The sequence below is a fragment of the Solea senegalensis genome, linkage group LG12 (genome assembly GCF_019176455.1).
Source record: "Solea senegalensis isolate Sse05_10M linkage group LG12, IFAPA_SoseM_1, whole genome shotgun sequence".
In the NCBI taxonomy this organism is placed as follows: Eukaryota; Metazoa; Chordata; class Actinopteri; order Pleuronectiformes; family Soleidae; genus Solea; species Solea senegalensis.
The window spans coordinates 633,826-649,633 of NC_058032.1; the positions used below are offsets into that span (position 1 = coordinate 633,826).

Below are 15,808 nucleotides of genomic sequence, written 5' to 3' on the forward strand. Positions count from 1 at the left end.
AAGAGAAATGAAATGGAATAAGTGCTGCTAGTATCTATTTTCTGTCTCCACCTCTTCCTCTTACAAAGTGCTCATGTGGAAGTTAAATTCAGCTTAGTGATATGACTTTGATCATAGATCTGTCGAATAACAAAGGGAATTTTCTTTGCATAGAACTTACATCATTGTTCACATCCACCTTTATCTGGGGAGGGAGGAGGCAACGTTGGTCAAAGGTCAGTCATTAAATGAAGTAAACTACCTAATAATAATAATAAGGTTCTTTTTATAATGCTTAAAATGTTTTAAATGAATTGCAAAAATGACATTTGTTATTATTAATGTCTCTACATACATGCATTTTCACTACCAATCTTTTGGCTGAAATAAATAAATAAGGTGACGATAACTCATTCCTGGTTATAAATATGGTTGGAGTTAGGCACAAAAAGAACCTGGTTACAGTCAGAAAGAGTAAATTATAAATATATAAGCAGTCGTTTATTCTGCTGAGAGGACTGCAAACATCCTGTTACAGTTGTATTACAGCAGAAATGTAATAGAAATAATAAAAACCTAAAGTAGGTAAGATCCAATGTTTTTATTGTCTTTTGTATTTTATACCAAAAAAATGAACAATTCATAAGATTTTGAAAACTGTTGATGCAGGATGAATTCACCATGATATAATCAAATAATAATAATGATAATCAAAAGTACTAAAATGAGGCAGTAAATAAACAGAAAAGCAGTAAATTAATCATCAGTCCCATTGATAGAAGAAAAAGATTATTTTAAACATTTTATTGCAACTGACCTTTAATCAGCAACTTCATTTCTGAAAGCTGTAATTAGCCAGTGTTTCAGGTCTGCTTGCCTGTTTTAATATAACTTTCATTTATGATATATGACTATTTGGCTTTGTTATTATCCACTACCCCTGAAAACATGTTAATGTGGTCACGTCATCACGTTTGTCTCTAAAGTCAGGCCTTTATAAGATACAAGGATATTTCTCTCTCTTCTCTTACTTTGACTGTCAGACTGAGGAGCTGCTGTTTCCTTTTTTAGCCACGATTCACATAGATTATGAACCATGCTTTGGCTGATTTGATTTCTGAATTCATGCTGCGGCGCTGATGCTGATGAGTGCACTGACAACTCCTTGCTGTTTATTTCTTATTCCTGTCACTTAATCCTCCCATACCATTAATATTCCTCATCTCATAGGAAAACGTAGTACAACAAAACTAAACTCTTGAATAGAATAACTTGCAGTATCGTGTATTAATATAAGCAGACATCAAATAACAAATCTCTCATGGCCATGTAGCAGAGCTGTCAGCTGAAGCAAATTTAAAGCAGGGATTTAAATACATTATCTTGAATGTCTTTAAACATCTACTAAAGGCTCAGGTTTTATGAAGTTTGTTTTGATGAGGTATGAAAAACATAGTCATCACTGACTGCATTGCTTACTCTCATAGCTCACCCCTGTGCGTAATGTCACCCATAAAATTTGGACCTCCCATTTTGAAGCCTCCAGATTTCACCTGCAACCAGGCTCCATTTGGAAGATTCCAAATGATGCCATGTGCTGTACTTTATCATCTATTTTCCTCTTAAAGGTCGTATTGTTTATTGCGGATCCTAGTATACGTGCGGCAGGGTCTTGTAGTATCTGACTTCACCATCGGGTGGCAGTACAATTCTGGTCGCATTCCTCCCATAGAAGCAGAAAACGATGCTACGGCTCACTCGCTCGGACACGTCTGGTTCGAGCGGCTCATCAGCTGATGTGAGCCGGTTTTAGCTTTACATTAACTACATTTACTAAAGCGATATAATGTCCTATCTAAGAAACCTTGGAATTGAGGCAACTTAAATCCTCCTTTCTTAGAAGTCAAGTAAGAAGTAGAAGCTCATTGTCCCATAGATTTCAAATGAAATCTCTTTTTTTTTTGCAACCAGCTGATCATAGACTTAAACATGCATAGATTTTGTTACGTTGTTTTCAATGAGAGTGGATATCAGTGTTTAAAACAGTCAATGTTGAATATTTGTCAGTACCTTCAACATACAGCACACACATGAATTATATATTACCACTGCACATGAAAATGCAGAAAAAAGCCTAATGACATCACACCTCAACAAAATGTCGTGAAAATCTCTCAATTACCTTTTTAAGTAATATGCTGCATGCTATATGTCAGACAGACGGCACTGAAATCATAATGTCAATTCAGTGCAGGTAATAAGTATTTCAGAATGAGCTGATGCTGAATATAAGCTTTATATGTTTCTTAGTCACATCAAAATGACCCACAAGCATTTTTAAGCTCATATGGTGAAATTGTTGGCAAACAGATGCCTGTATATGTAATGAAGTTCATTTATGATCAAGGCCGAGTCCAATATTCAATAATTACTCTCCTTTGGCTCTTTTTCCCTGTTTCCCTGTGCTCAGCAGTTTGTCACTAACTTTGCTTGTGCTGCTTGGCAGGTACAGTATGTGCAGGCTACAGTGTCTTTTTATAGCTACCTGACAGAGCAGATGCTGAAAAGACACTGTGTAAATGGTGCTAAACAGTGAATAACAGGTCTCTGACGCCACAGCAATTAGCTCAAACATGCTAAACTGTTTTGCAGAGCTCAGGGGAATTCAAGTTTATTCTCATTACGACATCTGTCTCATGAAGGTGTCGATCAAACAAAGATACACTGCAACAGGTGCGTCTGTTTCAACAACACAACATATTGGAAAAGTCATGGGTGGAAAGTGTGTTGTGTCTGTGGTACGTGGCTGCTTGTTTGTATTACATTTATTAATTTACTTTACTTTATTAACTAGGTATGAAAACAGGACGGATGTTAAAACCTGCTTCTTACTTGACTTGCACTGAAATGTTGAAAACATTTATTTTCATCACATCAAGTGTTCCACACAGTACCATACAATAACATTCAGTACCATATACTACTATAATGGTAGCACTTATTCAGTATCATGCAACATCCTTCAGTACCGTACAGTACAGCGTTATGCAGTCAAAAGACAGATGATGTTATCATATAACTGGATCTAGATCCTGCAGCCCAGGAGTCACAGGTACCTGCAGAGGGAGGACAAATGGGTTACTAACAACAACAACAACAACAACAACAACAACAACAACAACAATAGCAGCATCTCTCGGTGGAAGGAATAACAGGAAATGATAGATACCCTCATTGACCCTGCAGGACATCCCAAGTGTGACAACCCGAGGGGAAATGCCTGTCCCTGTTAAGAATATACCAGGAGGAAATGTGATTAAGGACTCTTTTGATCATGTCTGAGAAGGCGTTACCTAAAGTATAAATGTAGATGTCTCCTGGTCTTCAATGTCTCTTCTGCACGCTTGGGTGCAGGACTGACTTTCAAGACTTGTAATGCAAGATAGGCAATGGATTTGTTTCTGAGCAGGAACCTGGTGGTCAGTCTTAAATGGCTCACACATGACAGTACCAAAGAGAGTCATACACCGTCTCCACAACCCTCGAGCACGTGAAAAGAATGGAGAAGCAAAGCGAGGCGATGGATGAGATGGATGACTAAAGGGAAAACAATGATGCATTGACCTCTGTTGATTGGATTATTTTGTGACTTTTGGGAAGTTGAATATGCCAGGCAACAAGTTGAGAATGTCGACGGAATATCATGGACACATGGACAGACATACATGGAGTCTGAGTTGATGCCGAAACATGTTTTCTTTGTCAAAAAATGATGAAATGAAATGTATGATGATAATGGGGGCGGGACTAGATAAGCTTTGCTTCTCCCGCTTTCCCTTTCGGTTATGTATATTGTGTGAACTGCACTGCTGTGTGATGAGTGATCTAAATGTCATGACTGAAATAAATAAATAAATAAAAAACATTAGTACATTGTGTACAAATATTGTGGCTCAGATCGAGTCCTAGAAGTGGAAGGTTGTGGGTTTGATTCCTGGCACCGCTTGTCTACTCTGCACTTAACCCAACATTGCTCTTGACAGCTGTGCCGGAAGTGTGTGAACAGGTATGAAAGATATGTGATCAGAAATAACAAAAGCTGTATGAATGTGTGAGTACATAGGTATGAATGGGTGAATGGCAAAAACTGTAAAGCAGCTTTGAGTGGTCACCAAGACTGGAAAAGTGCTGTATTCTGTAAATACAGACCATTTACCATTTACTCTGCAACTCAACTTGAGCATGTCTCTCATAAAACTGGCAACACTCAAAGTCACTTTTCCTGCTACGTCGAGCCAGACGTCCCACAGATATACAGCATGAACATTACATGATAGCAAGTGGAATAATATACCATATAAACTGTGTTTGCAACAGCGGCTGGTTTCAGCACTCTCCTCATTGTACAAAGACACATGTTGATCACTAGGCCATCAGATTATTCACCCCTGAGGTGCTTGCAGTACTGTATTCAAACCTCCGGCTCTATTCAGTCATTCAGCTACAATGGATGAGGAATGAATGCTGTGAAAACAAAGCGGCAGCACAGCGTCAGGAATATGTCCAGGCTGTCCTGGTCTATGATCGCTGACTGGTGATGCTAGCACGGCTGTGTGAGTGCACTCACTGGACGTGTTACAGAGTGGTGTCATCTTTACTGAGGATTCTCAGCTGTCTCATGTGTAAGATCTTTTCTGAACAACTATTCTATTTTCTCCACAGGAGGGGATGCAATAAAACAAGAATCCAATGAAACACCTTTTAACTGCTTGAAAATGTAAATGAGCAGGGCTGTACAGAACCTCCCTGCCCCACTTTCCCCCTCCTCCTTTTACTGCTCTCTCTTCTCCCTCCATCCATTCTCTCCTTTTATCTCCTACTATCATAACGGCTCTCTTATTTTCATCATCTCTCTCTCTTCACTCTTTCTTTACCCCTCTCTCTTTAAGGAAGTAGATGTGATCTATGTATGATTTATTCACATGCACAAACCAAGGCTGAGTGTCTGCTGGAGGCAGAATGCACTCTGCTTCAGTGCAAATGGTGGATTATACTTCCTATGCAAATCAGCTTTCCTCACATGGGTGAACAAGACTTTTCACCATTTTGGGGCTAAATAAATTGCATCAACAGTGTAGAGAGATTGTATTTAAAGTTACTGGCTAACATTATGTATGTACAGTATATATGTGTATATATAGATGTGTATATATATACACATGTACATACAGTATTATATGTGTGCGCGTGAGATATTGTATGTATAGCAATAAAGACCCTAATCTAAACCCAATACAGCATCGTATGTGTAGCAGTATAGTAAAATGGTGTTATTGAATCTTAGTTCAGTTATAAATCTTATCGAATAAGCAAAACGACATGTACTGTTTCCAGTAGTAAAACCTCTTATTAAATAAGTAAATAGTGCTATGTAATTAACATTCATTATGTATTTCTGCAGTGGAAACATCTCGTTTGTGTTAATGGCCCTTAAGTTACATATTTTATAGCTTATGTCGAGTCTGCAGCCAATTTAAATTTCAAAGACGTCTTGAATAACATAAGCTTTGTTTGCGATGCACAGGTTCACTGCGCTATAGAATCTCTGACTGGGTGCTTCTTTGTGTTTTCAGTACTACTCCAACTATTTGCAACACTTGTGTTGCTGCTGTGCTTCCTCCTTGTTTCTGTCAGTCTTGATGCAAAAAGGATAACATGAGAAACACGGAGAGTCACATGGAGCTGATTGGCGTTAATTGGCATTGTGTGAACACATTTGTTAATATTTAAAAGTTGGCAGCTATGTTTTCAAGCATCCATGTGAAGCTGCAAAGGGCATGCACAGCACAGTCAGCAGTGTCTCATACAACAACAACAACTGTCAAACAAAGAACACAGGAAAACAAATCTATTAGCTTTGTTGGTGTAAATGTGAGCATGGCTGTTTTTCGTGTGTCCTGGCTTCTGTTATCAGATGAGGCTTTGTCTATTTTTGCCAACACGTTTCTTTCCACAGGCTGTTAGAGCACATATGGTACAACGGAAACACTGCTAAAGGCGGAACTATCAATTCATCGCTCTGTAATAGGGGCTTCTCTTCAGGCCTGCTCCCTCTGCTTTCTTCAGCTGTATGTTGAAAAGGATGAGGAGTCAGATTGAGTTAATGGATGACTGTCAAATGCTCCACAAAGCACCTGTAGACTCCCCTTGGCAATCAGCTGCGCCAGCGAGCAACTCACAGACATAATTGTTAAACACCTAACAGCAGGTGTGCCAGTGGGCTTATCAGCTGGCTGATTTACAGTGTGAAAGAAACATGCAAGAGGCTCAATTATAAAAATGATCAAAGCTCAGGGAAGATGCTTACAACGTGACTCATGTTCTGAGCCGAAGGGAAGGCCTGAAATGATGAATGGATATGATTGTTAAAGCTGCATTAGGTACAGAAAAATGTGCACTGGGAGCTTTGAAACGCCAGCAAGACAACTCGTCTTCCTACACTCTAAAAAATAAAACATTGGGTCAACACAAAAACATGTGTTAACTTTTTCCACTAGAATTTTTAAGTTAAGCCAACTGCTGGCAGAATTACATTAATTCAAAGCAATATTTTGAGTATGGGGAAGTAGCTTTTTGGCCACAATAAAACACATTTCTAAGTAACATGAACTTAATAATTGTCAACATGAATGCAAGTATTTAAGTTGATCCAACGTAATATTTTAAGTATAGTGAATTAGCTTTTAGACCACAATAAAATGCATTTCTAAGTAACAAGAACTTAAAAATTGTCAATATGAACGCAAGTATTTAAGTTGATCCAACATAATGTTTTAAGTATAGTGAACTAGCTTTTAGACCACAATAAAATCCATTTCTAAGTAACATGGACTTAAAAATTGTCAACATGAATTATTTAAGTTAAGTGTTTCCCAGTAGGCCAAGTTGCTCAAAACTCCAACCTTGGATTGGATGGTTTTGTGACAATGCAGACAGAAATTCAGACATTAGTATTCAAATTAACTAGAAACATTTATTAAAATTCACAGTAGCACTAAATCCTTTAAAGTGCAAACAGCACCATGCCCTCAGATGCTTTATGAGGAGGAACATTGTTATAAAACCAACTAAAACCCTGTGCATGAATCACCATCATTTGACTTGTACACATGAAAATTATACAAAAAAAAGACAGATGGCTGTACATTAAAAGCACTAATTTCAACATTATCATCTCTGATCACATCAGACTGCTCAAACTCCTAACTCCAGCAAAAGGAGGCACTGCATATAAAGTTCAACAAAGACAAACACCCTCAGAGAACAGAGGTCATCCTTTTCTAAGCTGATACCTTCACTCAGTAGATATTCATCCAATCAAAGAAACAAAAGAACAAGGATGGATGTGTGTGTGTGTGTGTGTGCGTGCGCACGCACGCGTGAGATGTGAGCTTTTTCCTCACGCTAAAAAATACCATACTTGAGATTCATTACTTTAGAGCTGGCTTTTTGTCCATCAAGCTCAAGACATAGCTTCTGGAATGCCTCAAAGGTAAATTTCAACTGCTTGGGGTACCTTAGGTTAAGAGCATAGATTACTCCCATCAGCAAAGCACAGGATCTGGCGACATCAATCCCCTGCAGGATCTTGGTTCCCTCGACTACGATGGTTGCACACCCATCACCGATGATGGCAATCTTCATCACTTGCATCGCAAGGTCTGCGTCAAGCTCCTCTACATCCTTACAGAAGAAATTAAAAGGTGTTAGGATGTATAAAATACATGGCTCAAGCTCATCAGTGTGTCATGCATACGGGAATGCAGGTATGTACTTCAATGCCTAGCCCACAGGAAGCTGGTGCACAGGATTGAAACAGATATATCTCCACATGGAAAGGCTACAGAGAAAAAATTCAAAGCGTACTCAATTACTTACCCGGTACTGTTTGAAAAGGTCCTCCTCCTTCTCTCCAAGATAGACCATGAGGCAGCGAATGGCAATTTCTCTCTGCCTTTCAACTGTGTTGTCCTGATTCATGGAAAAAATAGATCAGGTGTTCAATAAAGTTAGATGCAAGAATTAACATGAAACAGTGAGGCAGAAACATACATTTAAAATAAAGGTCTATTCATAATAAAGTAAATCATTTTACCTCAAGAAGCATGTCCTTAATGTTCCTTATCTTCAGGCCTGCAGCTCCTCCTTTTGATTGGGTCAAGGCCATCAATTTCGGGGTGCACTGGTCAAGCTTGGCCAGAAAGGTCGATTGTAGGTTAACTGTTGTTATCCTCTTGAATTCTTCACTTATCTACAGGGCACACCAGTATGAAGGATGTGACACAAGTATAAATAAATGCAGAAAGTACATTTTGGAAATGAAAAAGGTTATTTCTGAATTTTTACATTTTTATAGCATTATTTATTTATTTTATAAATTATATCCACATTGTATCATTCCACAGTACAAAAATATTGGTTTAATAAACATTTTATAATCTCACCTGTGCTTCACTAAAAAGCGCAGGCCAGCGCTTCATGCATTCACTGATTGCAGGGGCCTCTTTCACTATTTCCTCCCGACGAAGGCTGAATGTCTTGGCCATTTTCTGAGCTACCACCTTGGAGTTGTCCCTTTTCATCATTTCACTTAGGAGCTCCACTCTCTCTTTTTCCAAACTTGCAGTAGTTTCACCTTGAGCATGAGGGGGTAGGTAGTTCACCTCCGCCTTCTTTGGTTTTTTCAGATTCTTTGCCGGATACTGGTCATGTGTTTGTTTTCTCTTGAGTGAGTTCACTTCAACTTCAGGGCAGCCGAGACCTCGTAGTTTGCTTCTGAAATTGTTCATCTTATATTTTAGGCGCTGCGCCCATCCATAGGACCCATTAAATGAGCCTGGTTCTTTGAGGCAGGGATGCTTTTGAGTGAGGGCCTCTGCAACCTCACTGATCTGCAGACTAGATGGATAAGCAGTGTACTCATAAATAGCCTCCGCTAGTTTTCCAAGGATGTCTGGGAGTAGCGGAATTAAATCTTTGGTAGTGAGAAGAGTCCCATATTTATTGAAGTGCTCATTTCCTGACTGAATTTGGATCTCTGTTAAGCCAGAAAAGCTGGGAATTGAAAACTGAGCGGGCCAGCGCTGGGAACGGTGGCCTGGACTATCTTCAGATGAGAGAATTAGTGTGTCATCGGTTGACACAGATGCGGTGTCGTCAACATCGGGCTCCTCACAAGGCTGATTATTCATGTTGGTCACATCAGTTAAGGTTAAAATGATTGGAGGCTCCTGGTTTGGGAGAAACACAACCTTGATTGTGTCCTTATCCTTGAGGTCAGTTGTAGATAAAAGGGTGAAAAACTCATCAAAATCCACATCTTTGTAGTGAAGACTGAAGTCTTTGGCAATGGAAAATGTATCACGAATGACTGAGTGAAGGTCATCCAATGTCTCAGGGATTCCAGATGGTAGTACAACTTTACGGACATCATGATCTGCAATGATCACTCGGAGTTGAGCCGGTTGTGGCATCTGGCACCTGTACACAAACTGTTTCACATGTTGCAGTAATTTTTAGTAACAAGTAAATGGTGAATAATGTTAAGTGCATATTATATTTTACCTCCAGGTATGGAAATCAGGAACACATCACTGTATATGCCAAGTCTGAACACTGCACTGTGGGAAGACTGCAATATGAGAGTTTGTATCATTTCATCTGATAATCTCCACAAAATATGGGCACCATCTATGGAACATAAATGCTGCGCTTAAGAGTCATAATGCTTGTTCCACCAAAGATGTAAGACATTTGTACACATTTTGCAAGGCCAATCCATATTGGATGTTTCTGTCTTACCCTGTACTTCTTCAAGGCTTTTTTCAGGAGGTTGATCACGTTTTAAATTGAACCCCTCGTTCAACGACAGCAGGCAGAAATGCCTGCACACACACAATAGTATTTTCAATTTGACTTGTGATTCTTCAATGCATTGACTTAAGTTACACCTATGTCATCACCATTAATTATAGATTGGCTCAGACTGCTCCTCACCTCAGGGGAAGGAGAAGGTGATATCTCGTTTGTCCTGAGAGGCTGACCACGTCTCAAATTGAACCCCTTGGTCCACGAAACCAGGATACCTGGAGAAGATGAAGAGTTTTTTGTCCTTGCAAGGCACACGGCAAAGTGACTGAAGACCTGAGTAGGGAGATAAATTAGGTAAAATTATTTGAAATTTGTAATGCCCAGTGGCAGGGTGGCCCACCAGAGGCCAAGTGTGTTTTTTGTGACAGGGGCCAATCTTAAAGCAAGCCATGTAATGCTGGTAAGTAAGATAAATTATAACAAGAACATTTCAGGGAGTATGGATATTTTAGTGCAAACAAAACAATTACACCTCATGAATTCACAATCTGTATTTTAAATAATACAAATTAAATTACTTGCTTTTATTAGGAATTATGTATATTTTTAAACAGCTTTCCAATCAGCATTTATCTTTTTACCACCCTTTTTAAATTGTAATACATTTATCTTTTAAACATACATGTAACACTCTTTTAATATATTTCCCTGTCAAAACATTTAAATGAACTATATTACCATTACTGTCATTTCTAATACAACAAAGGCATAATTTTAATAGAAATTAGACTGTGTACTTTAGGGCTGCAACTAACAATTGTTTTAATTATTAATTAATCTGTCGATTATTTCTTTAATTAATTGATAAATTGGATTAAAAAATCATTCATTTCCAACACTTACTCAAAACAGAACTGACAGTGCAAATTCACAGTGCAAAATCTTCAGAAAGTGCATAAATAGGTTGCTCCTTAAACATCCCTGAGCTGTTAAACTAATAATTTAAAAAAAAACAATAAAAATAGACTAACACAAAAACATACATATGAATGCTTTACATCTGCCAAATATATAGGTTTTTTTTTTTTAATAAAGTGAACAAAGTCTCGTTTTTAATTATTTAACATATGGGCTTATAAACAATACACAATATACAGTATATGGAACACCATGTGCCTGGTATCATTTTTATTGAATTTTTTTGTAACGTTACATTATAATTATAAACATTAAAAACACACACTTTTGTGGTAAAATACGAGTAAAAGGTAAAAAATGGAACTCCAAAAAAATAAAACGGAAAAAAATCGAATCAACAAGCCAAAATGGTGGCCTAGCCTCTTAGAAAGCAGTGAGTATTACCGGAACTAGTTAGCCTAATGCTAACGGACTCCGGTAACGTCCAGCTAACGTAAGCTAGACGTGATTAGACTATGATTCAGATGAGAAGAACTACGAAAGATAACTCGCACACACAACCTATTTGTGCGCTAGTTTGTTAGTCAGCCAGTGAAAGTAAATGAGGTGTATACTTGTAGTTTATAAACGTAGCTAGCGTACATGCTAACCGGAGCAGTGGCTAATAGGTAATCCCATATTAAGTTAGCTTGCCAATACGTTTCCGTTGCTATCTGGCCACCTATTACTCCCGAGTTACTTCAAGAGAAAGGACTTAGGTTTCGGTATTCAGTTACAGCAGGCTATCACCAATAGAATGCAAATATGTGTAATTAACATAAAATTACTTACCATTCACCACGACGCTTTGATGAGTTTCAGCTGTGGTCACTCGTCTCGCCTTGAACATGCCCGTGCGCGCATGCAGGAGAGGGAAACTGTGGGCCGTTACGCGTCATCAAATTGTATTTTACATTAACAGAACTTAAAATTAAATGACTTGTTGATTAATTTAAAATTTTAAACTCTGACAAGTCATGATAGTATATTGAACGAATATGCATAATTTGTGTGTCATCCAAACTCAATAAAATAATAATTAAAAGTAAAAAGTCTAACAGTATCTCAGAAGTTGATTTTTTACTTCACAACAATATATATATTTAAGTAATGACTAAAGGTCCCCTGACTTAGTTTTTAGAGTGTATAGTCACCAAATGGCATTCATTCAGTCATTGATTACTGGTATAATGTGTGACAATGGCTTATTTTATTCAGCGGGTTGAAGAGGCTTAAGCCCCTTTTCTACTAACGCTATACTCACCTGTTTATACGTCATTATTAGGGTTGGGTATCGAGTATCGGGTATCGATTGGAACCGGGACTAAGTTTCCGATTCCATATCAGTCCTGCTGATATGAAGCTGCTGAACACCAACGAAGAAGAATCCGCCGGAAGTGTTTGCATAATCTGACTGCCAAATCACAACCTGGTCTTCCTGCAACCAAAGTCCAAACCACTCATCCACCACACGCTCCTGCAGGAAATGCTTTCCTGAGGCTGAGGCAGCTCTGAGGGACTGCTTCGATGTGACTGATTGGAGTGTGCTGCAGGACATTGAAGGGGTTACACACTGCACAACTGACTATCTGAACTTCTGTAAGGACGTTGTTGTCCTCACAAAAACTGTAGGCTGCTATCCAAATCACAAGCCCTGGGTTAGCAGTGATGTCAAGGACCTCCTCAACTGAAAAAAGAGGGCTTTTAAAGAGGAGGACCAGACAAAGCTGAGGCACATAGTGTGGGAACTGAAAGCCAGACTGAGGAAGGCAAAGGAGGAATACAGAAGGAAGGAAGAGCAGAAACTGCAGCAAAACAACCTGAAGGAGGTCTGGGATGAAGAGAGAGCAAAACCAAACCAGCTCAACCACTTTTTCAGCAAGTTTGACGGCCCTGCTCCACCATCAGCAGCCCCATACTTTATTATACACTATATTCTGTGTATTCAGGAACTACATTAGTGCACCTAGCTCTGTAATGTTATATAATGTAAAGTAATTAGGTGATGCCTCCCCACATCCAGTCTACTTCTAATGTGAGTCCCAAGCCGCATAAATGGGACAGTTGTGTCAGGAAGGGCATTTGACCTATACAGAACCTTTAAAGTAGCATGTGGGACTGCTTGTAAATGACCTGTCCCTATGAGACACCTTGACTTTGACATGAAATGTAAAGGGGTGTGACAGCAGGCAACCCTGCATTCATACAACAACAGAGAGTCCATGTTATCACAGAGACAGCACCAAGGTTTGCTGTCCCTGAAGAATTCATATCTGGCTTCACACATGAATGCAGCTGCAGACTGCAGAGCCTGCTGTAAGACAGACCTCATCGCATACATGATTGCACAGTTAACTTCAAAATCTCTGACAGATGTTGAGAGTACAGTAAAAGAGGTTAAGAGCAAGTGCATCTTTGGAGTAATCAAGAAGGCAGCTCACACCACCGACGCTGCACCAGAGAAAGGAGAGTGCTGTCTCCCCCTTACAGCTCTGAAATGAGGTGCAGAGCATCAGAAAAAAGCAGCTTAGGGATGGATAGATGGAGCACAGAGGGTGAAGTTATTAATTCAGGGCTTTGTTGAAGCTGGTTCCCTCAGGGCCACCTGGCTGCTTCTCATAATGCCCCAGACGAGGTGCAGTTGAGTTGGTGAAAGACTTAGAAAAAATCTCCAGTAGGCATACATGTTGTCCTCTCCCCAGATAATATTCAGCCTCAGTCAGGGGGCAGAGCAATGGTTGAACAGACAGGATTTCTCTAAGGAATCACTGGTTGCACTTCAAAATACAAGATTCAGGTAAATGCATACAGACCACGGCTGCTTCGGAAAGTGTGTGCTTTGAATAGGATTCAGGCAAGATAATGCATTTATATGTATCAGATGGAGCCAGGTCAAAGCTCAGGAAATTTGCTGTTTTATCTGCCAAACTAGTTTTGTGTTTGTCTCTGGTGAGAATACAGACACATAGAAACTGTATGTTTTATAAATAAAAAAGTAATATCAAACACAGTTACTATTCTCCTCATGTTAAAATAATATGTATACTTGAACTGACTTAATCATTTCATAATAATCTTGGTAGATTAAAACACTCTCCAAGAATTAATTATCTTTCTTGAACAATTCCTTGGCTTAAAATTGAAATCACTGAACTTTTCCCTCCTGGTGTGAACTGAACCACAGGGAATGCGTATCATGAATAAACATCAGAAATTGACAATATGACACAGATTGTGTTGGATATGAAATGTCTTATGTGTTAATTTCCCAGAAGGCTACTTGTAGATGTTTCTTTGTTGCCATTTTTCTTCTTCGTCTGTTACATTGAAGATATAGAACTCCAGCTCGTTGGAGGTGTTTTGCTCTCGGACACCAAAGCAGGGAGAGACCAGGAAATCTGCAGGATCATCAATGGAGGCTGCCACCCATTGCTGCCGGAGCTTGAGATCAAACACGTAAAGGATTAATTCAACATTGGAAAGATTAATGTTTATTAAAACTGGGTCATCGATGTAGTAGAACTGTGAAATAATATTTGAAATGGGTGCTTTCTTGGCTGAGAAAGGCAGAAACTATATTTTTGGCTCATGTAGATGAATGACAACTGCAAGGCACAGCCATAGGCTTTCAAAGATGGCGGACACTGTTTACATTCTGGGAATAAGGTCCTGCCCCCTACGGGTGGGTCTCCTATGTTGTGGTTTCAAGCCTCGGACCAAGACATGCCAATGCATGTCACGAAACAAAGAAGGGAGGTATTTCACAACTCAGGGGAAACACAATTATTCAAAAATACTACCGCTATTCAAACAAAGCTAAATGAAAATCAGTGAAGTATTCCTATACAATTTAATAATACATAATACACCTATGTGTATAGATAGATAGATAGATAGATAGATAGATAGATAGATAGATAGACCAACACCAGGGCCTGTAATGACATACTCATATACACATTACATGTACAATGTAATGTAATGTAATGTAATGTAATATACACATACAGAACTTTACAGCTAAACAGCTTCCACACATCTGGAAAGACTTTCCTCATGATTTTGAAGTGTTTCTGTGGGAATTTGTGCCCATTCATTGTGTAGAGCATTTATTAAGTCATTACTCGATGAGCTCTGTGTGATGAGCTCAGTCAACTTCTTCCACACCAAACTCAACATCAAACCATGTCTTTCTAGTTCTTGCTTTGTGCACTTGGGCTCAATCATGCTGGAATAGAAAAAGGCCTTCCTCAAACTCTTGCCACAAAGTTCGTGTAAAGTATTGTCCAAAATGTTCAGGTATGCTGAAGCGTTAAGATTGAAACTGCCCTTGAAACTGCTGAATTCAATACTTCAGTGTACTGAATGTGACCATATACTTTTGTCTATAGTGTATCTTTAATTTCTGCCAAATGAAAATAGTTTAACCTTAATTTTTTAGAAATGTGAGGAAAAAGCAGTGATGTGAGGAGCTGAGAGTTAACTTTAACCTTAAACTATTTTACCAAACAAACAAACAATTCAAATTCAAATATTTAACACAGATTGTTTAACAGACAAAATTATACATCATTTGAAAGGTTTCCACTTAAACCAGATTGGCCTCAGTTAAACTCTCTTGTGAGGATTCTGTTTTATTTCTGTGGTATTTCAGTGGGGATATAAATAAAGCTTCTTTTTTTCCATTTACCACCAAGAAAGACCTTCACTTCTTCCTCTTATATAAGAGCGGGTGCTGGGTCTGTCTGCTTGACCATGAATGAGGCTTTGTGTTCGTCAGCCAGTCTGTGGCATTGATTTAACACATGCCTAACGGCTGGAATACTGACACAAAACAAATCAATGATATGTTCTTGAATGTGGGATTCATGGAACGGATTGGTTGACAACCATTACATATGGCAATGTCGAAATCACTATCTCTGTTTGAGATGAATTGTCTTTGCAACAAAAGGCTTTTCTTTATCTATCTCTCTCCCTCTCTCACTCTCTCTCTCTCTCT

General features: G+C 38.8%; 1 protein-coding gene and 1 long non-coding RNA gene across 2 annotated transcripts; both read right to left on the reverse strand.

Moving 5' to 3' along the window:
• Positions 1-6,992: 6,992 nt before the first annotated feature.
• LOC122778217 lies at positions 6,993-9,042 on the reverse strand. The gene is made up of 4 exons (XM_044039851.1): positions 8,484-9,042; positions 8,135-8,290; positions 7,918-8,010; positions 6,993-7,722 (listed from the first exon to the last, which is right to left on the reverse strand). The coding sequence occupies exons 1-4, from the start codon at positions 8,826-8,828 to the stop codon at positions 7,444-7,446; spliced, it is 873 nt and encodes a 290-aa protein (XP_043895786.1). The 5' UTR covers positions 8,829-9,042; the 3' UTR covers positions 6,993-7,443.
• Positions 9,043-9,055: 13 nt separating this feature from the next.
• Positions 9,056-11,941, reverse strand: LOC122778218. Its single transcript, XR_006361419.1, has 5 exons — positions 11,599-11,941; positions 10,036-10,182; positions 9,841-9,923; positions 9,604-9,670; positions 9,056-9,530 (listed from the first exon to the last, which is right to left on the reverse strand). It is a non-coding gene; the product is annotated as an uncharacterized LOC122778218 (long non-coding RNA).
• Positions 11,942-15,808: the final 3,867 nt, after the last annotated feature.